The sequence below is a fragment of the Aethina tumida genome, chromosome 7 (assembly GCF_024364675.1).
Source record: "Aethina tumida isolate Nest 87 chromosome 7, icAetTumi1.1, whole genome shotgun sequence".
NCBI lineage: Eukaryota > Metazoa > Arthropoda > Insecta > Coleoptera > Nitidulidae > Aethina > Aethina tumida.
In genome coordinates this window covers 2970745-2994023 of record NC_065441.1, presented here as the reverse complement: position 1 = coordinate 2994023, position 23279 = coordinate 2970745, and the positions used below count along the sequence as shown (strand labels likewise).

Below are 23279 nucleotides of genomic sequence, written 5' to 3'. Positions count from 1 at the left end.
TAATATATATTAAATGCATAATATTCCTTTGTTGAGAAGTTGAGAGGTACATGAATAGCACTTCATACATAAACAACGGCGTAGCTAGAGCTAATAACCCGGAAGTTCGAGTTCGAGCAGGAGGATCAGTTGACGCAGTGCGTCTAATCCACTGCAAACACATCCCTGCAGTTGTACCTGATCCTGGTGGGTGAGTCGGGCCGAAGGAAAATTGAAATAAGTTTATTGCGGCCACGATATGAAGCGGGAACTTAGATTATTAGATCGTCCGCAGTTAAAGGAATTCTCGGCCGTGCCCTCGGAACGATATTGTTTCTGTGCTTTATTTAATCCGCAAAAGGTTCGGTGGAACTTTCCCATTCCGACGTTCGTGTGTCCCCACTTATCCGGGCCGTTCCCGAAGATAAAAGTCGGATAACGGGCGCACGGGAAAATAAGTCAGGTAGGAGGGCGAAAAAACCGCAAAGATTGAATTGGGGATGAACAGTCCTTTTTAGAATAATTGAATAATCTCGTATGAAAAGAAACACAACGTTGTTCGGCTGTTTTATTTACTGCCACGATATTCTAACAATCTGGATTTTGCACGTCGTGGCGTTTAGATTATCAAATTATAATTTATCTACTTTTTAAATTATTTTTAAATTTAACTTGAGACAATTCTATTTTTTTTATGTTATACATGCTTTATTTATCCTATTAGTTTTTAATTATATTAAATAAATTGAATCATATAAAATATGTATGAATGTATGGATCGAAAATGGTCTGAATTTTGAGTGAAAATATGCTCGTCAGAGATACTAAAATTCTCTCAGTATGGGACAAACTTTTACTGTCACTATCGTGCATGATATTTGTGTCGAGATTCAAAAATTTAAAAACACTTTGCGACCAATTTTATATTAATTTCAATTAATAATTTCTTATACCTAAAATATATTTTTGTAAAATTTTCATTGTCTAATATTTTTTAAAATACTTTTTTTTTAAGGTTATTGAAATAATTTAATTTTTCAAATTTTAATTAATTAATTTAATGAAATAAAATAACAATTTTCATTCTCTTAATTTTATACATATTTTATTTTGTTTATTAATTATACAAATAATGTAATTATATAATAATTACATCATATATCATGATATAATTTATATATTTTGTAATTATTTTGTGTTTTAACACAACATTATTTTATATAATCTTAATATATATATTTTAATTTTAAACAAAACTAATATTTTTCAAATTAAATTAATTTTTTAAATTAATTAATTTAATGTTTTTGCACGTTAACTGAGTATTGAATTTTTTGATGGTTTTTGTAAATAAAAATAAATATTTAAAATGTTTCATACAAATTTATTAAATTATCCCCATTTTTTCAACTACAACGTATTAATTCAAATATTTGTAAATATTAAAAATACCTTCATCGAATTAAATCAAAGCATCCAATAGAAATTTAATTAAATTTTAAATAACAATTTAAAAACATTCCTGCGTTTTTTATGTATCACCACCCCGAAAGTGCGATATTACAAAAACCTCCATTGTTAACAAACAGATTTCACGCGATGAAAAAAACTAAAATTAATTGGTTCCTACTTATCTTATCTGGAATATTGTCATTTTTTTGTCGGTGCGACACAAAAAAGCGAAGCGACGGGCGATAAGAATTAAACCTTTTAAGAATTCATTCGTTTTGACAGTGCGGAATGACAACAATGGCCGAAAATCCGTCGACCCGGCCGCAATAAAACAACCAGAATCGATGGGAACCTCTTAATATTACAAATAATGTGTCAGAACATAAAAGCTTTCATTTTTTTCTTCATTCCGCCCCCGTAATAATTAATGAGCACGAACTGGCGGTATATTTTTTTTTGCTAGATAATCGATCGAGAGCCAGTGAAAAGGGAATATAATAGAAAAAACGGCGATTGTGCTTTTTACTAGAGAGGCAAGGAACCGTCGAGGAAATAAATCAACGCGACCGGATATTTCAAGGGGAAATTTGAATAGGTGTTATCATGTTACTCGTCCTTTGACGTCGCCTTCGAAAGAGTTCGAGCCCCTTCAATCGCATCTTGAGTTTCTGCGTCTAGTTCATCTGTTAATCGAAACGGTTTCGAATTTTCATTGGATAAAAGTTTAAATCAATCAGTTGGCAAACCGTAAAAAAAAAGACGGGGACAGGAACCGAACGGCGTGCACACAAATTAAGGCCAATAAAAATTCTAATGGGGTACGAGTTTTATGCATTTGCTATCTGAACTCTTGATCTGATATAAGACCCAATCGCGAGCGCAATGATCAATTTTCAATAGAAACTGGAACAATTTCCATGACGAAATTCCGCCACCGACGAAATTCGTTTATTGTTAAAAGCGAAATCTGCGCCTGGATCCAGGGAACCGGCGCTCATTTCCGCCGTTCCCGTTGTTCAGTTTTAGGGGTGACTTTTTGATAAATAAATCGGTCATTTTGTCGCAGGTCGGACTGTTGAATTATACACTGGGGTGCAATTCAACTATATGTATTAAAATAATTCTGTACGTTTTCATTGTTTTATTTTTAAATATTCATTTAACATTTGAAATAAAATAAACGTACATTTTTAATTCACATGTTAATTTTTCGTATTATAAGCAATATATTAAAATGCATTAATGTTTTTATGAGTTTCAATTATCGTTCTCTTTTAGAGTTTTCACAAAAATAATAAAACTCGTATCAATCAAAATTTTAAAATGTAACAATGTTGCCTTTTGTTTAGTGCGAGGTGATTATAATATCAAAGGCACTTTTAAATGCAAATTTTCGCCGACCTGGAAAAAAAATCATAATAGCGAGGCTGCAAATCTATTCGGGAGCAAAAAATAAACATGAACCAACCAACAATGTCCACAATGCCTGAACGTTATTACGGACATTCGACTCGGTATTTTTGATAGTGTTTTTGTCGAACTGGGAGTTTATCGAAACAAACGTTCAAGTTAAAAGAATAAAAATATCATTATCTTTATGCTACTCGTTTTTTAAAACAGTTTAATTTTGTGAGTATTGATTCAATTTTTACAATAATTATACTGTGTCAAATAATTGTTTGTATATTCATATTTTTTACTGAAGTTAAGCTAAATTTTATTATTTTGTTAATATTTACAGCAACAAAATTTGTTTTTTCAGTGTAATTATTGTTGATTGGATCAACATACTTTTACTTTTATCTACCTATATTAATTATTAATTTGAACACCCCCTTCTTGGTGTTGCAATTTCTTTGTCATTTAGTATATTTACTTTATCATAATATTCAAATAATAATAATAGTAGTAATAATAATGTTTCGTTATTTTAAAAATTTGATTTTCTTGTACTTGGGTCAATTAAATATAGATTTTTACAATTTTTTAAACTATTTCAAAAGAGTATCCAATAATAAAAAAAAATTACAATTTTTGATATCAGGGCAACAAAATTTAGTCATTTGGGATTTTGCTAAAAATGTTGGCGTTGAAATTAATAGATTAATCAGAATAATGTATCTGATGAAAACAGGACTCATTCAGTTAATAACCGAAATTGCAGGACAAATCCTGCCAGTTTCCCTGGTCGAGTTTTGTTCCGTAAACAAAGCCGATCCAACGTTAACAACGAAATTGGATTACACCTGACGAAAGTGTAGTTAAACGTCGGGTCCCGGTATCTGAAAGATAATGCAATTAGGAGGCGTTGCCCGTAATCTTTGCTGCGCTACGAATATTTGTAAATAATTAAGCGGCCTTAGGAACAAAGATGGCTGGAAACGTCTATGACGGATGAGCGGAAAGAGTGGAACGAGTGGAACGCGTGGAAGGAACACGTTCAGTCAAGTCGCGACATTAATAAACGGGGGGTGGCGGGTTGGGACAGGCCCGCACGGTGAATAATGGCGGCGGGATGGCGGGATAGCAGGAGCCAACCAGACAGGATTATGCGGGATTAACATAAGACACAGCGCCGCTTAACGTTGCCGTGGCATTGAGTAATTACGCGACGGTTTTTCATCCGGCCGCGCACCAACCATTTTTTCAATGGTAATCTTCGCCCGGCGTTTATTTTAATTGTAGATTTTGATGCGAGTTTTTCCACGATTTCGGCGGATCGGCTATCGGTGTTTTGTTTAAACTTTCGTCGAGACAACTTTCCACTTAGTTGCCGGGGTAGTTTTTTTTCTCAAGAAGGAGGAGCTTTCGAAGAACTTTGACGTTAATGTGTCGCTTCGATTTACATTTTTTGTCGGCAGTTGAATTTATTTAATTCCCTTCGATTCAAGCATACGCTTTCTTTGTATATTTTAACAGTTCACGTTTATATAATTTCTACATCCCTTAAAATTATCCTAACAATAAAGCAAAATTCTAGTTTTATATGTATTTAAAATTTAAAATAGATAACAATATATATTTTTTCGTATTTATGAGTGACATATAATTTTTTAAACTAATTTTTCGGATGACTTTTACATATATATTACTTATTTTTATAATTCAAGTTGTTAATTGGTTCATTAAATTTTTATATTTCTTTAAAATAAGAGATTCGTTTTTATATTTTATTAATTTAACAAGTAATATTTCCTTTTTAATTTGATTAGTAAATATTAGTTAATTTTTTATAATTTATTAAACTGGTAATTAATGATTTATTTTATTTAAATTTACGTGTTTAATTTAAAATTTAATTATTTAGGTATTTTATGCCTGAAACTATTAAAAAATGTGTTTTCTAAGAAGATTTACATTTTTGAGAGGAATTAAATATTTAATTTAATATAAATATTAGATATTTTATGTCTGGAACATATTGGAAAAATATTTTTTTACATACATTTTTTCTTAAATTTATCTTTCGAAGAACTTTGACATTAATGCCATGCTCCGACGTACACTTTTTAAATGGGATTAAATTTATTTAATCTTCTTTAAATTCAACATTTGTTATACATTACATGTTTATTTTTACAGTTTAAGTTTAATTGTTTCATTATATTTTTAAATTTCTTAAAAATTGACGTGATTTTTTATTATGAGGATAAGACTACGAATTAATTTTTATATTTTATTAATTTAATAAGTAATATTTTCTTTTTAATTTGGTTAGATTTATATTTGAATAAAAATAAAACTGTAATAATTTTTATATTTTATTAAAGTGGTAATCATTAGTTTTTTATAAATTTATACCTAAAACTATTAAAATGTTCTTCCTAACATTTTTTGGGATATTAATTTATCGCTTAGTTTAATATTTCTGGAGAACACTTTTTCTTCTCAAAGATAAAATAATAGATATTTTATGCCTGGGTACATGTTGAAACATTTCTTTTTTAATTAAACTTTCAAAGAACTAATGTGTGATTTAAATTTATATATTTTGATAGTGACTAAAAAGTTGTTTATTTTAATAATTTATATTTGATTGTTTGTTTAAATTCGCTCAATTATTTTATTAAATTAACAACCAATTAATGTTTTTAATTTTCTAATTTATTTAATTAATTTATTAACAATTATTAGTGTGATTAATTTTACATTTAAAACTTGTTCTCTATAAATCTAAAAAGACGAAACTGAAATAACAGTGTTAGATCCATTTAAAATTGCCCATAAACACAAATATTTTCGTTATGCTGTTCAATAAAAAGAAACCTTTTGTTCGGCGCTGGGAAATCCGCTGGAAAAACGCGGCATTTTTTCGGCAATTATCTGGTTTTTTATTTTTGCGACCTTGATAATGAAAACACCGATTCACGCCCGTTCCATTATCGGAATATCAAAGTGGCGAATTGCTCGTTGCTTGGTTCGATTTTTATTTTTACACGGTCTTCGTTGAGTGTTTAGAAGAAATTAATTATATAGAGCGAAAGCAATTTAAAATATAATTTGAGCATTCGCCTCGAAATTAACGTAGTGAAATTTTCGCTGAAGCCTTAAATAATTATTCTCATTTTAAAGATAATTGGCCGCGCCGTTAAAGCGCAGACACACTCTAAAGCGATTTTCGGACAGATATTTATCTTCTCGCAGGTTTCGCGACGGCTTCCACTATTTTCGTGTGCACGTTGCCAACTAATTTTGTCAATTTTATGACTCCCCCATGTTCCCATGTTTTCGCATCCATCAATTTCAAAAACCTGGCAACGTTCGCAGCACAAGTAATTAACGAAGTGAACTATTTACGCTTTTTAGTTGTTTTACGGAACGAAATTAATTGACAATACCGGAAACTGTTAATTCGATCACTCCTCGTAGATAAAATGGCAATAGATCCAATCTATGGGCAAACTTCACCCTTATTAACCATTTTCCTATCTCCGTTTTGTTTATAAAATCGCCCCGGGTTCATAATAAGACCGTATCGAGTACATACAGAACTAAATCAATACGACTTGCAAAACACTCGTTAAATTCGATGGGAAACTTCCGAATTCACGAAACTTTACGAAAATGGATGCTTATTATTTTATTCCAGGGGGTGGTTAATTAAAACTTGATGCACCTGCGTTCGTGGATGAAAAATACGGTCGATTAGGTTTTAAAGGAGGGTTTTACCGTTAATCGTCGGTTGATTGTCTAATTCAGTATCATTTAATTTACCGAAATACTAATATTAGAAACTTTTTAAATTAAAAAGGGGGATTTATGTACATTTTTACAATTTCAGTTAATGTTTTTAAATTTTAAAACAAATATACAATAAATAAAAGCTTGTTATCATGTAATTTAAACTCAAACCACATATTTTAAAATGATGAATATAATTACGAAACAAATATTGGTAATACTGTTTCATTAAAAACCTTTTACAGTTTAAAATTTCATATCTACTAATTGTAAGTACATTATGATGAAACTAAATTTAAAATTTAAATTAATCAAACTAAATTGTACAAAATAATATATTATCACGATAAATATTAAAATTATTTGATTTAATTCGAACATTTCCATTTAAAAATACTAAAATCGAATGTTTCAGAACAAAATAAATTATTATTAACATGTAAACGTCGACTTTAACGATTCCATAAAATGCAATCCGGCATCGGGCCCATTAAAATGCTAAGCAAGACCAACGTAAACATTTCGAAGCGCATAAATCGCGTCCCGGTATTAAAAAAATTTGCATAGCCGCAAAAAAAAAGAGCGAGTCAAGTGTGCATTACGTATAATGGAAGTGTATTTATGTTGCGGGCCCGTTTCGTGTCCATTATTTTCCGCGGCCAAACTCGCGGGGCTTTTTTGATAACGCCGACGGATTTTTATTTCTACATCTGAATCGCGACCGGCAATAAAGTTTTTTAATATTAGTCCGCTGCGGTGCGGTTGTTGTGTTGTTGTTGTTATTTTTGGGGCGCCCGGCCCCCGCACCGTCTGCCCTCGCCCCGTCCGCCCGTTCCGCGACTGCCGTTCGTTCATGCCGCGCAGCGGTTACACAAAAATTACATTATTTTCGCATTAAAATGCAAACTGATATTTTCTGGGCGAATTTGCATGACGTCGTGCGGAGTTCGATGCGCACCGGTGTGAGCTCCGGCCGTAAATGAATGCTGAAAATGATTTCATTATTAAATATATTGTATGTTTATATATTTTCATTAAAATGGTTCGGAAAAATACATGACAAAAACCACGCATCCGCTATTATTTCAACAGGTCGCGCATTCGCCATTTTTGCAACTTACTGATTATTACAATATGTGGAGCTTTCTCCTGTTTTTAAAGCTGTATTAAAACTTCGATATTTATTAAGAATAAAATCAAGTAATTAATACAATTTTCAACGTTTAATTGTACAATATTGTATACAATTTTCTGTGAATTCACGTTTTTGAAATATTATTTTAAACATAATTTTTACTATAATTTTATTTTTTCTTTAATGTATAATAAAGAGTATTCGCCATTATTTTAATATGCCACGCATTCACCAATTGTGAAACTTTGGACGCATTCGCCATTTTTATAACTTACACATTATCAAATACAATTCTGTTGTTTATTTAAAAAACAAAAAAAACAAATAATGAATGCAATTATAAATATTTAATTGTACAATATGTTGAACTTTCTACTGTATTAAAACTTTTGCCGGTTCTAAAATTTTTAATTTTAATATTTATTTAATGTAGAATGAACCAAATATTTAGTATAATTTTACATATTTGGATATATAACTTTCTATGTACTATCGTTATTGTGTTATTTTTATCACAATTTTATTATTAATTTAGTGTATCTAATAATTGTTGCAATTTTAAACATCTAAATGTACAACTTTCTGCATTACCATCGTTATTGAAGTTGTAGCAGAGTTTTTGCTATTTTTAATGCTGTTCATTTTAATATATATTTCAAATAATTTTAATTGCAATTTTTATTTTTATTAAGAAGAAAAAAAAACAAATAATTAAGAAAATTTTAAACATTTAATTGTACAATATCTATGACTGACTGAAAAATAACCATTTCTGAAACTGTATCAGAATCTTTGTCAGTTTTAATATATTTAATGTTTAATAAACTAAATAATTAATATAATTTTAAATATTTGAATATACTTTCAGATTGTTTTTAGCACAATTTTGAGATCTATTTAAGAAGCAAAATATTAACTAATTAGTTCAGTACTAAATTTATAAATGTAGAATTTATTCAACCTTTGATGCATCCATTATGCCTATTTACTATGAATTTTGATATATATTTACGATTATTTATTATTATCTACAAAGGTCGTTGTTCCAACCATTGTTGAGTTTATGCCATTTTACAAAATTAAATAATTAATATAATTTAAACATTATCCAACTACTCCCGCAAGTTTTTAGTATTTTTACAAAAAAAACATTTTGATATTACTTTTATTTTATTTTTATATTTTAGTATTTATTTCATAAACTAATAAATTAAAATTAAAATATACATTTAATTTTCAGTATCCGTCGTTTTTACAACTGTTTTTTTATATCTCTTTCAGTATTTTAGATTATTTGTGTTTCAATTTAATATTTATTTAATAATAAAATAACTAAATAATTACTATATTTTTAAACAATTTTATAGACTTTAGAAAGTACAAAATAATATATGTATTTAATATTTATATACAACCATCGACGTATTTAAATAATGCGAATCTGACCCAGAATTAAAATGGGTTTTTGTTAATTAATCTGTGCGGCAGAGTTTCTTTGTCGCCGGGCCCAACCTTCATTATCCCGCATAATGAAAGCCGAAAGTTATTTACGAAAACTGAAAGAGTGTATATATATACGCCAGTGTCTGCAAAGTGGCTTCCTCGCAGCTCGGGGCTATCCAATTTCTGTCGCTAAGATTCCACCCTTGAATATGCAAATTTCCGCCATTATTTCATTGGGAAAATAGGAAACAAATAAAACAGGCCAGCCGAATTAGTTGTACGAACGGGACGTAATTACGTTCGCGCCTTGCCGCAGCCCGGGTGTTACGTCTTTTTTATCCAATTTTCTTGATTTCATTCGGCGGATAATCGAAAGGTCTCGTAGCGACGCCCTTTTTGTTTCGGTAATCGATACTTTACGTTATCAGATCCTTTGACAAAAGCAAATTTCTGGATTTTATCAAAAATAAGGACAAAGTAAAAGGAGCCAGTTTGTTCTTACCAACGACCACCATTTGGGAGCGTTCGGCGACGGTCTCGAAAAACGGTGCCTCACCGGATACTTCGCACTTGTAGGTTCCGGTTGTTGTGAGCTGGACCGATTGCAAAACGACGGCGGTGTCCGTTGAATTATGCATCTGAAAATGATTATCAATTAATTTTATCGCTTTGTTGTCAGGACTCAAACTACTACTTCTAGTAAACTAGTGAATTTTTAATACTTAAATTAGCCCCACAATATTTTATTCAACATTTGACATGTGAAAACAGAGAGCATGTCTGTTTTATAAATAGAATAGAATAAAATATTATAGTTTCGAACAGAAACGCCAAAAATCTTATTAATAGAAAGCTTTTAGAATTATGTTATACAAGGTGAATAAAGTAAAATATTTAAGGAGGCGATTTTTGGTTTTATTTTAAGAAAACAAGTTCATATGAATGTTCTAAATGTCTTACATTTTATACAATGTGTCTAAAGTTTTTAAAATATTTTTTTTATATATATAATACTTATGATACCACTCAATGTATAATTCAAATGTGTTCAATTTAATATTCTTTTGGTAATGATGAGTAAAAAGCTAGTTCTATGTTCTGACATGAAGTACAGTTAGTTTGGAATAATATACCTCAAGAGGAAATAGACCACCCATTGAATCAATGCCAAGACATGTTTATATTTTGTTTGATCTATGTTTTACCAAAACAATATTAAATTTAATGTCACTGAGTATATTTTAATTAACAACTAATTCTATGCTATCCCAAATTTTTAACAAAATTTACCAATTATTTATAATTTAATTTTCACTTTCATAAAAACAAAGAGGCAAGAGAGTTTTGATTATTTTGTTCGTAATTAAAATTAAAGAAACACTTTAACAAGTTATTTAATTTATAATAAAAAAAAAAAAAAAAAAAAAAAAAAAAATCGATTAGTTTAATATAAATCGCGATGAAATATGGAAATGATGCGAATGCGATCCGTAAAACGTTTCGAATTGATCTCGTGTCGGGAGTTAAGCGTTCGACAATCGAAAGAAATGGATGTCGTGTATTGTGTATGCAACGACATAACATAATCAATTTGTTGGAAGGCGTTTACAGCTTAGAGCTGGGAGCTTGGGGTTTTCGGGCGCTCGCGGTGATGTATCACCTGGGATGGCTGGCGAAGAAACCCCCCCCCCCCCAACCGGCTCCACCGCCCAGACACAACTGACAGAAATTGGAAATAGATTGAATATCGATCTTTTATCAAACACTGCCGGCATTACATATTCAGAAGCTTTTATCAAAGTTATCAGTTAAATTGGTTGTTTAAAGCGAGAGCGAGTTCTGAATAAACTTTTACTTTGGTTCACTGTTGACGTTTTAACTTTTCTTGTTTCTTTTCGCAGTCGAAATATTCACCGTAATTGTCTGCAAACTTGTATGGGCGTGATGCCGTATTCGAACTTTTCGTTATTTTACTTACTCTCTACTTTATTGTTTATGTTTCCCAACTTGCCGACAAATTTGTTTATTTGCTTTTACTTCATACTACAATAAATTTATTAACAACATTAAGAGCTAGTATGTTTAAGATACAAAATGTTATATTTATTATAAAAAATATATACCATGTATTAAAATTTTTTTAATTTTTTTTTTAATAAAATATATTCTAAATGGCAAAGAAATTCTTCTTCTTTCTTTTGGAACTCCTTGCCATAACACCCCCAGCTTGGTGTTACAATTTCTTTGTCATTGAGTATATATATATATTCAAATAATCCCAATTTTCAATTTAATGAAAGAAGAATATTAAAAACAATATTAAACAATTAATATCATGATAAAATATAAAAAGTATATAAAATAAATTTTGAAAGTTATAAAACGGTCACTTGGAGATAAGACACCGTAAGAGATTTTGTAAGCTGCAATAATTCAAAAGCACAATAATGCAATGAGTTTACTACAGTTTTAGCTCAGTTCATCAGGTTCCCAGTCCCCCTTAACAACTTGTCCCACATATTTTTATCAATAATCTTTACGGTTTGCTCCAATTCACCCCTTTCTCCGAACCTTAATACGAAATCCACAGTTAACGAACCGTCGAGTAGTTTTATCAGCATTGACAGACATCAGTCAGACAAACCCACAATAACAGTTATAATTTTATGGTCCCACATGAACGTTTTAACGTGCGCAATGAAAACGGCGATAAATTTCTGCAACGTTCCCCGTAATAGCAAAACTTCCCGAACGAAAAGAACGTGTTATTTTTTTAATAAATCGTGAATAACTTTAGTTTGATCATTAACCATACGCAACAAAGTACCGTGGAGCATGCAGCTTTTGTAAAGTTAATTAGTGCATTACTTAAACCGAAACTGGCAAGAAACTGCGAGGCATGCGGTTAAAGGTTTCGAGTAATAAATCCGGGCTGAGCTTGAAACTACTAAACCATGGAAAGATGCATAATTTTACATCGCGACTAATTAACGAATGCCACGATTTTATTCATGCTCAAGATAGATCGTTTTTAAATTATGCTTTGTTTATGGTAGTTTTTAAAAAATATTTTAATTACGATGCTATTTTATATGTTGTAATATGAATATAAAGTACATATTTTTTAAATAATAAAGGAATTTTAATTTTACTCAACCTTTAAAATTTTATAAAATTATTCATTTAAATTGTTAAATGCATATTATACAATATTACTATTTTATTTTAATATTAAAATTATGAACAATCCTCATTTTATTATTTGGAACAATTTAATTATAGGAATATTTTACTTTCATTTTATCTCAAAACTTTTACTATTAAAAATTATACATTTTTAAAATCCATATTATGTAAATTTAAGAATTACAATTTTTCAATTTGTCGACTAAATAATAGTCTGAATAATCTTAAAGTTTTTATTGATTGAAAAATTTTAATTTTAGATATGTTTTTTATATTTTGTTACCTTAAAATTTTTGACTAATATTTTTAAATTTCTTATTTTATCAATTAAATAATAACAAATAATACATATAATAAATAACTATTTTTAATATTCTTATTTTATACGATCTTTAAAATATTTTAAAACTTAGGTCTTTTTAGTTATTATTAATTAAGATTTAAAATTTAGATATTTTCATACAATATACATTTTTAGGTCAATTAGCAGTTTATTAGATGCATTTTATGTTATTATTATTTGATTTTATTATTAAAATTCTGAATAATTCCAGTTTTTTATCTTTATTTCATTGGATTGTTTTTGTATGTATAAGTATGCTTTTGATTTTTTCATTTTACCTCAAAAATCTTGTATTTTTAAAATGAATACTTTAATTTAATAATTTTAGAATTTTTTACTTTATTAATTAATATTATTTTATAAATTTGGTTTACATATTATTAACTGAATGTTAAATTTCATTATTTATAAGAACAAAATTTCCAGATTTTGAATTTATACACTTCCTTTTTTAAACTATCAATTTAAAATTAAAAAGATATCGATTTACTTTCTTTTTTTATTTTAATAATTATGATATTTAATAATTTTGTTTTAAAGAAATAACATTAATTTAAAAGCGAATTAATTAGTGAATACAAATTGGAACCACTTGTGTGATTCGCGGTTGAAAAAGTGCAAATTAAAATTGGAACGGGGGAACGTCTGAGGCGCTTTTAAAACGCCCCCCTAAATGAGTTATGCGCCGGTTCGGCGCAACATTATGATAACGCGTAGGTAGTAAAGAAGAATTACGACGCTAATATCCGTGCGTTACTCGAGGATAACAATACATCATGTTCGTAGGTTCGTACGGGTCCCCATGTTATTACTCCTGTTTTATCCACTCGAGTCCGATGACAATCTATTTTTATGTATTTAATTTTCGGAAGAGGGCTATTTTTTTGGCGCCGCGCGCGCCTAAATTAAAATATTATGCGTGGTCCTGGTGAAAGTATGTAAATTTCCAGTTGTAAAGCACATGTGACAAAACGGGTCGGATGAAAAAGACGTCGTAATCCGGTTCATTTCCATACAATTAAGCGCAGTGCCCCTAGTCCCAGTCAATATTTGGCGGGGACAAACAAGGTGAAAACATAATCAGTTTACGTAGGAAAATGTTAAATTGAAATCTGACATTCTAATTTTGTTTGGTGAAAAAATTATATCTCGGATCTGCCCGTAGCGACGCTTAAGCGCCTTGCATTATGCTAAACGGGGGGCTGTTAACAAGAGTTATTGTACTTCTTACCGGCACTCTGGTCGGGCGGGCATCTTAAAACTCCAAACTGCATTTGATAATGATTTAATTAAATTGGATTTGCCGCCGGATTTACTTAAAACCTGCTTTAGGAGATGTTTATCGCCGCTTTTATGCGACACACCAACACTGCAACACTGCACAAACATCATTCAGCCTTTCTTATTAGATTCGTCCGGGATTAAACAACAACTTCATTTAATATTTATCCTCTTTCATTATCTTGCCTGCTTGTTCTTTTTTTTTATTTCTCTCCGCTTTTTCTTTGTACTTATTTTTAACATCAAAACTTATTTACTTCGAAACTATGAAAACTTTAAGTTTTAATAAAGTGTTTGATCTTTTACTACTTTTTCGAAGTTCTGAAAAAATGTAAATCACAAAAATATATATATCATTTTTAACATTTTTCGAATATTTTTATTCTTTTGATAAGTTCTTCTAGAGCTTGATAAACCTGAAAGTCCCTGAAAAACTTATGTATTATCAAAATCGTATTAATTATATTCTGTTTTTATTGAGACTAAATTGTAAATTGATAAGATCTTCTAGAGATTGATAAACCTGAAAGTCCCTACATACATTATCAAATCGCATTAATTATATTCTGTTGTTATTGAAACTAAATTGTTAAATTAAAATCTGTAAATTTAATAAGATATTTATTTTTATTAAGATTTTTGGAATATCTGTATTATTCTTCATAATTCTAATAAGATCGTCTAAAGTTTCATGAACCTGAAAGTTCCTGTAAAATGGCTTATACAAAAAATTGTACCCAAAATATATATATATATATATATATATATATATATATATATATATATATATATATATATTGAATATTTCTCATTCCAAAGATTCCCAAAGTTACAAATAATTGTTTATATTCTGTTGTTATTGAAACTAAATTGTTACATTAAACTGTGTAAATTTAAAAAATATTTATTGTTTTTAAGATTTTATAAAGTATATTAAAAGTGAAGATCTTTGAAAAAATAGATTAACCAAAAAAAGTATCTAAAAAAATAAAACTTGATTATGTTTAATTCCGAAGATTTGCTAATTTATGTTTACATATAACTGTTTATATTCAATTGTTATTGAAACCAAATCGTTAAACTAGCAGTTATCAAAATATTATTAGCCAATTTATATGAATTTATAATTATTATATCAATATATGTTATATGATAAAAGTTTTAACTTTTATTATCGTTTAAATAATTCCATTAATGTATTATTTGTAGTGTTTTTATCTGGTATTTGAAATCAAATTCTCGAACAAAAATCATAAAATTGAATGGTAAATAAATATATTAAAAATAAATTAATTAAAATCATAATGAAAATGTTCATGGTTCACTAAAAAATAACTGACAGTTCATTAAAAATGTTAAATGCAATGTGATTTAATTTTATAAACATTCCCACTAACCATTTTCCCAACTATTTTTCTGTTGTAATTTTTTATATTCACTTTAACAGTAAATTGTTTGATCGAAAATTGAATGGAATCCAATACGTATTTCATTTCGGTCGACCGAATAAAAAGTTTATCTTGTTATCGAGCCGATTGAACAAAATAGCGCCAGGAAAAAAAACGGGGGGGAAATATTATTTATGCGCTGTATCTTAAATAAGTTTTTCCGACAGCAGACCGTCCTGTAAGGAATCCAGAACGTCGTGTAAATCCATGCGCGTATCCTTTTTCCGCTTTAGGAAAAACATCTCGCAACAGAATGACATAATACCATTAGAGATTCAGCAGAAATTTTATTGTCGAACGAAACGGATCGTAGCCGATCTCCCCGCGCCGCGTCCCTTCAGCCCACCCCCGACTGCGCCAATAAACGGGCGAAGTTTCGGTCGTGTTCGCTGGCATATAAAGTTGATGATCAAATTGACCTAGAACTAAAACAATACGTAAAGAACTTACATCAGGCATGACAGGACGGAATGCGAAAGCCGCCCGACTACAACGACGACGACAACGACGACGAGGACGGATCGGCACCCCCATTCATTTGCTAGGCGTCGCGGCGCAACAAATTACCGCCGAATATTGCACGATGATATTGATTTTATTACCGGCGAAAATTAAATGTCGCTCGCACTTAATCTGATATGTCGAATATAATCCGATGCAATTTACGACAAATTGACTTTTTCATTTTTGTAAGGAAAAAATGTAAACATACTTCATTATTAAAGTTTTAATATAACTTACGAGATACAACATTTGTAATAAAGTCTATATTAAAGGAAATTAAACAAATAAAGGGAAGGTTCATTTTGAAATGAAAGTAAAACTATACAAAAAACTAAGGTAAGAGAGTATATTAAAGAATTATATGTAAATTGGACAAATAGCATTATTGTCATTATGTATTATTGTTGTATATGATTATAAAACATAATAAATAATATATAATAATACGTTTTTCCAAGTTGATGAAATTACTATCAGGTGAATTACTTTTTTATAATTTCTTCTTCTAAGAACTTTAATCATTCTGCAGTGTACATGTTTCCATACAACTTTGATAACACAAAAAATAAATATACACATAAATAGTTTTTATTTTATTATTCTTATTTTTTATTACTATTAAAAACTAATGTTTGAGAATATTTTCTATACTTGTTGTGTTGTAAAATATACTAAGTATTCAGTGTGCTTTTATTTTTCTTTTATCTTAACCTTTTGAAACATAAATAATGAAGAATATGTTATTTGCTAATTGTCAAAAAAAATCAATAATCACTGAAGTGAAAATGAATTAAATTTTACTAAATTAAATAAAAAAGCACATAAAAAATATCAGAACGTTATATGTATTTAAATACTTTGATTTAAATAAAATTGTATTCGAGAATGTAACGATAAACTAAAAAAAACTGGCAAAATTTGAGTTTAAGTTATAACTTATAATTATAGACAATTCTTATTAAACGTGAATTTATTAATAACCTTTTAAAAATCAAAAAGCACTAAAGTGCAAATAGATACATTTTACTGAAACTAATTAAAAAATTACAGTACATTGAGAAAAGCAGAACGTCAAAATATATTTAAATGTCCAGTTATAAATAAAATCCTATTTGAAAATATATAAAAGACAAATATTTAATCTTAATTTCTTTCTACATTTTTATTTAATATTTATGTGAATAGAATGTAATATTTTAAATTCAGTCAGAACTAAATTGAAACAAGTTAATTACCATATATAAACAAAGAAACTGTATAAATTTAATTTAAAATAGTATTTATGTAATTACACTTGAAAGTCGTTCATATTTTTGAAATTACATGTAAATATTAACTTAGATGATTAGATGAACATAAAATAATATGAAAAGTATGTTAAAATGAAAAAATATTAAGGTTTATGAAAAACGTGTGAAACTGGAATTCAATTTCAACATTTAACGTTTCCATCAGGACGTTAAACAATCTAGTATTGACTTGCACAAAATTAATAAAAATATATGCAATTTTTAATGCGAATTTATGCAAACAAAAACGATGAAATAAAAACGATAGAATTTATTAAATTTGTAACAAAATATTCATGGAAAAACTGAGTTTCACTTTGGTAAAAAATATTGGCGAATTTCTTTTATATACGTAATTTTCCATAAAATGAAATAAAACAGTAGCGTAAAAATTTGTTACTTCGAAACTGCCAATTAATAATACACGTTGATATTTTTATTTCGCGCTGAAAAAGTTCCGAAACAAATGTTGAAGTAAAATGTGTTTGTGATACGGTTTCAATTAATTTCGTTCAAATAGTATAAAAGATAAAAATGTCCAATATTTGATTACAATTCGTTGTTAATAACCTAGAAACTTTTTGCAATTTGATTTCAATTTTAAAAATATTCTATTAACTCATTTATTTCGAATTTAGTTAAATTTTATCATTTTTGTTTTAATTTCATGTGTATAAACAAATAAAGTTGTTTAAAATATTTACGTCCTGTGTTCTCGATCATCAAACGTCGCGCAATCCAATTTCTTTTCAATCAGCATCTTCACCACCGAAAACGGCACAGTCAAATCTTTATTGTCGAATCAAAAACCGGGTTTCCTCCGTTTTGTTATATGCAAAACAATACCATAAATGCTCACCGGAATGTTTTTACGTATATTACCGAATAAATCATCGAACTTTACGAGGAATAAAAATAAAATTGGGTTTACATTGTTGCTGTTATTTTATTCGGTCGCAGAAGTTATAAAAGTGCACAGTAAAATCGGTGGAAATGTGCATAATTTTTATAGAGAAATGTGTCGGATTGTATAATTTCTTGAAACGAAAACAGAAAAGTGAGGCGAATCATTTATGCATGATGCAAAACTGTTCCGCGATAGGTTTATAATTGGAATGGGGAGGGTTAAATCACCGTGTTATATATGGTTTCTGAAATCTGTCATAGATATCTTCTCGTGCGAAAGATAAAACGTTATTGTACGTGATGCGACTATCGATTCCGCAATTATAAAACGAAAAGTGGAATTTTATACTGATATAATTTTCATCTGTGCTTCAGAATCTCCCGGGAATTCACCGCGTTCTATAACTAATTTTTATATAACGAATTATTTCAAGCGGAAGCAAAGTTTTTAAGGCTGCTAAATGTATTTTTAAGGAGTTGAACAAAGCGGATTAAAGTAAAGTAACAAAATGGGAGAGCCAAAACTTTCACACATTGTCATAAAACATACACATTTAATTAAAAGTCCATTGTAAAAAAATGTAAAGACCTTAATAAAACACCCTTGTTAAAAAGGGGGACAAAAAAAAGGAAACTTACGTCAACAGTGACTCCCATTTGCGAAAACCATTGGGTCTGGGGATGATCCCTCGGAACGAAACGATAAAACTCCTGACCGTCCTTGTACCATTTGACCGAGTAGAGTATCTCGCCGTCCATGTCGTACGTGCACTCCAGCCGGACGTTCTGATTCCGGACGACCAGCGACGGCACCCGGAAATCGACTATGTGAAGGGACGTCACCCCTGAAATAAAAACGGTACAGAAATCTTTTTGTGTGCGTCACAGCGAAATGGGAGAGCCCCATTTATTATGAGCCGTTAAGATAAAATTGGCGGTGGATGATACAATTGAATTTTTAATCTTTGAAAATAAAACCTTCAAATCTTGTCACGTTAAAATTTTACTACCCACGCTCGTTAAAAACATATTTTTCTCGTAAAACGTAATGATTTTTATGTCACATTCATAATTCCATTTATTTAAGTCGTCTTGCTCCAATTAGATTAAAATAAAACTGCTTTGTGCGGCAAACATAAAATTAATTACGAACAATACGTCCTCATAAATATTTACGACGTTTAGATGCAGTTATTTACTTCATAATTACCATTAAATAAAATCCAGAAATCCACCTCCAATTTTATTATTTCAATTTCCACATTGCAGAATATCCTCTCCCTTCAATAGATCATCCCTTAATCGCGATTTATCCGTTCAATTTTACATGTAGAATACATGTTCCACTAAAAAAATTTTATAGGGCCTTTTTATAACCGCAGCGTAATTTATCGTTGCTTTTATAAATAACACTTGGGGGTGTTTATTATTTTTACGGGATAATGTATGGGGGCTGTTTTCGACGAGAAAAATGAATTATGTGCTGAATAGGTCTAGACACATCCGTACAAATTGCTTCTGCCGCCGAAAAGAAAACCTAAACAAATGTTGCCCGTTCGGATTTTAATCGGTTCTTATTATGGAAGAAAATTGCCAATATAACAAGACACGACTTGCAATTTTGCAATTTTTCGGCCGGTTCATCAGTTGATGAGATCTATATGAATCACTTCCGATTACTCAACCCTCGTCGTGTATAAATTATCATAAAAATGGCATTCCTTGAACACGCATCTGATGTAATTTCTTATCGGGGAAAAGGGGAGACAACGAGGGGGTCGAGTTATTCACATCCTCTACTGATTCAGTATCGTGTGAGTCATTTTTGAATTATGGGGGATCAACTATTAAACGCTTCAGGAAACCGATCAAGAGATAAATTGCTTTTAAATTATCATATTAACAGTAACACATAACAATGTTAAAATAACAAAATTTCAGATCTCTGTTACATCAGAATTTAACTAAACATGAAGAACTTTAAAAGATGATGTATAATGTTAAAAATTTTACTGCTCAGATAAGCTGAATAAATAAAAATAATATAAACATTATATAAATATATATATATATATATATATATATATATATATATATATATATATATATATATATATATATATATATATATATATATAATCTAAGGGATATACACAACTTTTGAGTGATACAGATCCTTGTATGATTTAATATCCAGAGAGTTATTTTCAAATTATATGACTGGATACGAACTATTAAAAATATCACGTAACCAATGAGAACATGTACATACAGAAATAATATCAACATAAACATTATATTACCGAAGGAGTAAAGGAAAGTAACAAGAATTTTTATATGTGAATTTGACTTGTATACATTCCTTAAGAATTGAATATCCTGTAGGTTAGTTTCGAATTATGGGGTCGAACCTATTAAACGTTAATATTTAAATTAAATAATATGGATGGATGTGAACTGTTAAACATGTCATGTCACCAATGAGGACATGTATAAATACAAAAAATTTGCATTTAAAATTAAAAACAGTAAAAAATTAAAAACTGAAAAAACCGGCAAGAATTCTTAGTGGTGGATTTGACTTAATTGCATTCCTTAATAATTATCTCTCTTATTTTTTAATTACGAGGGTGGAACTATTAAACGCTTGAAGTAGCTTGATAAATTGCTTTTTAATTATTATATTAATTACATAAGAAAGTTCAGATGACAAAATTTGAGCTCTCTAATACTTAAGAATATAAAGACCAACTGAACAAGCAACAACAAAAAGTTCTCAACATTTATATGTCATATGCCAAAAATTTCTCTATCTAAACAATCTTGGGTGTAGAAATAAAGATAACATAAATATAACATACAGAGGGTGTAAATGGGGGAAACTGACATCATTTTTAGGGGTTGATTTGAGTTGTCCACATCCTTTTATGATTCAATATCCTGTGAGTCATTTTCAAATTATATGAGTGGATATGTACTACTAAACGTGTCATGACGCACAAAATTATGCGCAAATTTAAAAGTACAGACATTCTAAAAGTTTCGAAAGTTATAATGGCCAAATTTTCACTTATTATACAACCTGGGTGGTGAAACAATAATATAAACGTTATATTACGAATGGTGTACAAGAAACGGGCAAAATTCTTAAGGGATGGTTTTTTATAAGACAATATTCCGTGAATCATTTTGGGTTAACATGAACTATTTAAACAAAGCATTTTGTAAATTTACAGAGTAAAATTAAAAATAATATATTTGAAAAAGTTCATCCAATTAGACTAAGTCTGAAAAAGCCGGAACTGTTTTATAAATGAAACCGGATCGTCTGATCTTAATTAAGATTTTCCATGTGGGGTTCGCGATTAACTTTAAAACGTATCTCTTACTGAATTAAAACGGCTCCATTACACATTTATATTTCAATTTCAATGTAATAGGAATTCCATTTTAAAACACCTCGAGTTTTGTTAATTTTAAATAAAATTTACGTGCCGCCGGATAAAATGAATTTTCGACTGGAAATGCACGAACCTAATTCACCGCTTCAACAACGAGACAATTTTGTATTATTAATGGTACGATTTTTATCCGACTCAACAGTTATATATAAATAATAAAGTGCATTCTCGGGGAATATTCCTTTAATAAATTCTATTTGGTTTCATTTAAATTGAAATTATTTTCATCTCCGTTTTATTACGTAGTTTTATTTTTCCACCGCGCTTCAATCATCCAAACATTAATCAACTCTCCTTAAAAAAAACCCGGGACGAATTTAAACATTTTAATCGTTGCCGGGATCCAAAGGAAAGGAAAAAACATTAAGTGGATATGTTTTTTTTTTTAACCGGGACATATTTTCCTCCGGCAAATATTTGATTTGGTAAGTGCGAACGCAAATGAAGGACAAATAAAAAAAACCAGTCACCATGGCAACATCAATTGATCCAATCCAATCATTAAAAGTAAAATTGAATCCCACACGACTTTGGGTTCCGCGGTTTTCGCGCAGACGATTAATTTGTTGTTTCCGTTTTTCTTTCCATCGGTTTGTGTCGGTTCGGATGCAGACGGTTGAATCGCCTTTCCAAGGACGCGAATTTCGCGGGTTTAATTCAGTTAATTGATGGTGATCATAAAAGTCGATGCACTGGTTGTTAAAACGCATTTTATTGGTGTCTGAATGGGATAGATTCAGGGGGAGGTTGCTGTGTTTAATTGTGGCCTCTTCGCATGTTCAAGATGATAAATTGTACAAAATTGTAACAACTGACTTCAAGTTTCAAAGTTTTTGATTTGATGTTTTAATGTTGAAACACTTTGAAGACAAAAGAGAAGAAAAATAAAAAAAATATTTGATTTTGATTATTGATTTTGAGTCTAAAACAAGGTTCATTGAAATTTTTCAGAAGTTCAGAATGATTAAATTATTATAACCAATGACTTTTGAGTCAAGTTTTTAATAAAAGTTTAAAGTGAAATTAGAATATTTTTTTTAATTTACGGTGTAATTAGAAATACGCTGAAGTGGCATGCTCAAATTTAAAGAATTTTCAGTTTCCAATCTTTTTCAGCTTAATTAAAAAATTAAATAAAATAATTTGAGGTTAAGGAATAAGTAAAAATTTTCCAATGTTAACAAGGGTACAAATATGACAATTGCTGATTTTGACTCTAAGATCACAATAAAATTTATCTTAAAACTATCAACAGCTAAAATGTGTAATTTCAAGTTCTAATTGTTGGCCAAGTTTCAATTTATCTGAAGGAATGCGTCTATAAAAATAATAGTAACATAAACAGCAAAAGTTGTAGTGAAAATATGAGTGGCAAAACAATAAAACGCGGCCCCAATTAGAGTTGGTATCGCGATTTATCATGGCGGCGTGAGTGTGGGCCCCTGACGCCGAGATAAAAGTAAAAATAAATGCGAGGGTCGTGAAATAACGGGCGGGTCCCGACCTGGAGGAATATTTAAAGAGAAATGACATTGTTCTGCGTACAAATTGAGGCATCCTTGAGGCGTCTCCCCCACCGAAAAACGGTGACCCGTCGTGACTCGGGCCCCGGCGACGTGACCAAACTCGCCAAAAACCGTCGCCCGAGTCAAATGCGACACTGTCGCCGTG

General features: G+C 29.8%; 1 protein-coding gene across 4 annotated transcripts in view; it reads right to left on the bottom strand.

The window, feature by feature from the left end:
• The window catches only part of LOC109600338 (uncharacterized), a 150430-nt gene that overhangs the window by 10290 nt on the left and 116861 nt on the right, over nt 1-23279 (bottom strand). For all 4 annotated transcript variants that reach the window (XM_049970050.1, XM_020016477.2, XM_049970051.1 and 1 more), the window contains exons 2-3: nt 18787-18992; nt 9693-9828 (exon numbers count right to left, since the gene is read on the bottom strand). In XM_049970050.1, the coding sequence (XP_049826007.1) occupies nt 9693-9828; nt 18787-18992 (342 nt within the window). The remainder of the gene's footprint in view (nt 1-9692; nt 9829-18786; nt 18993-23279) is intronic.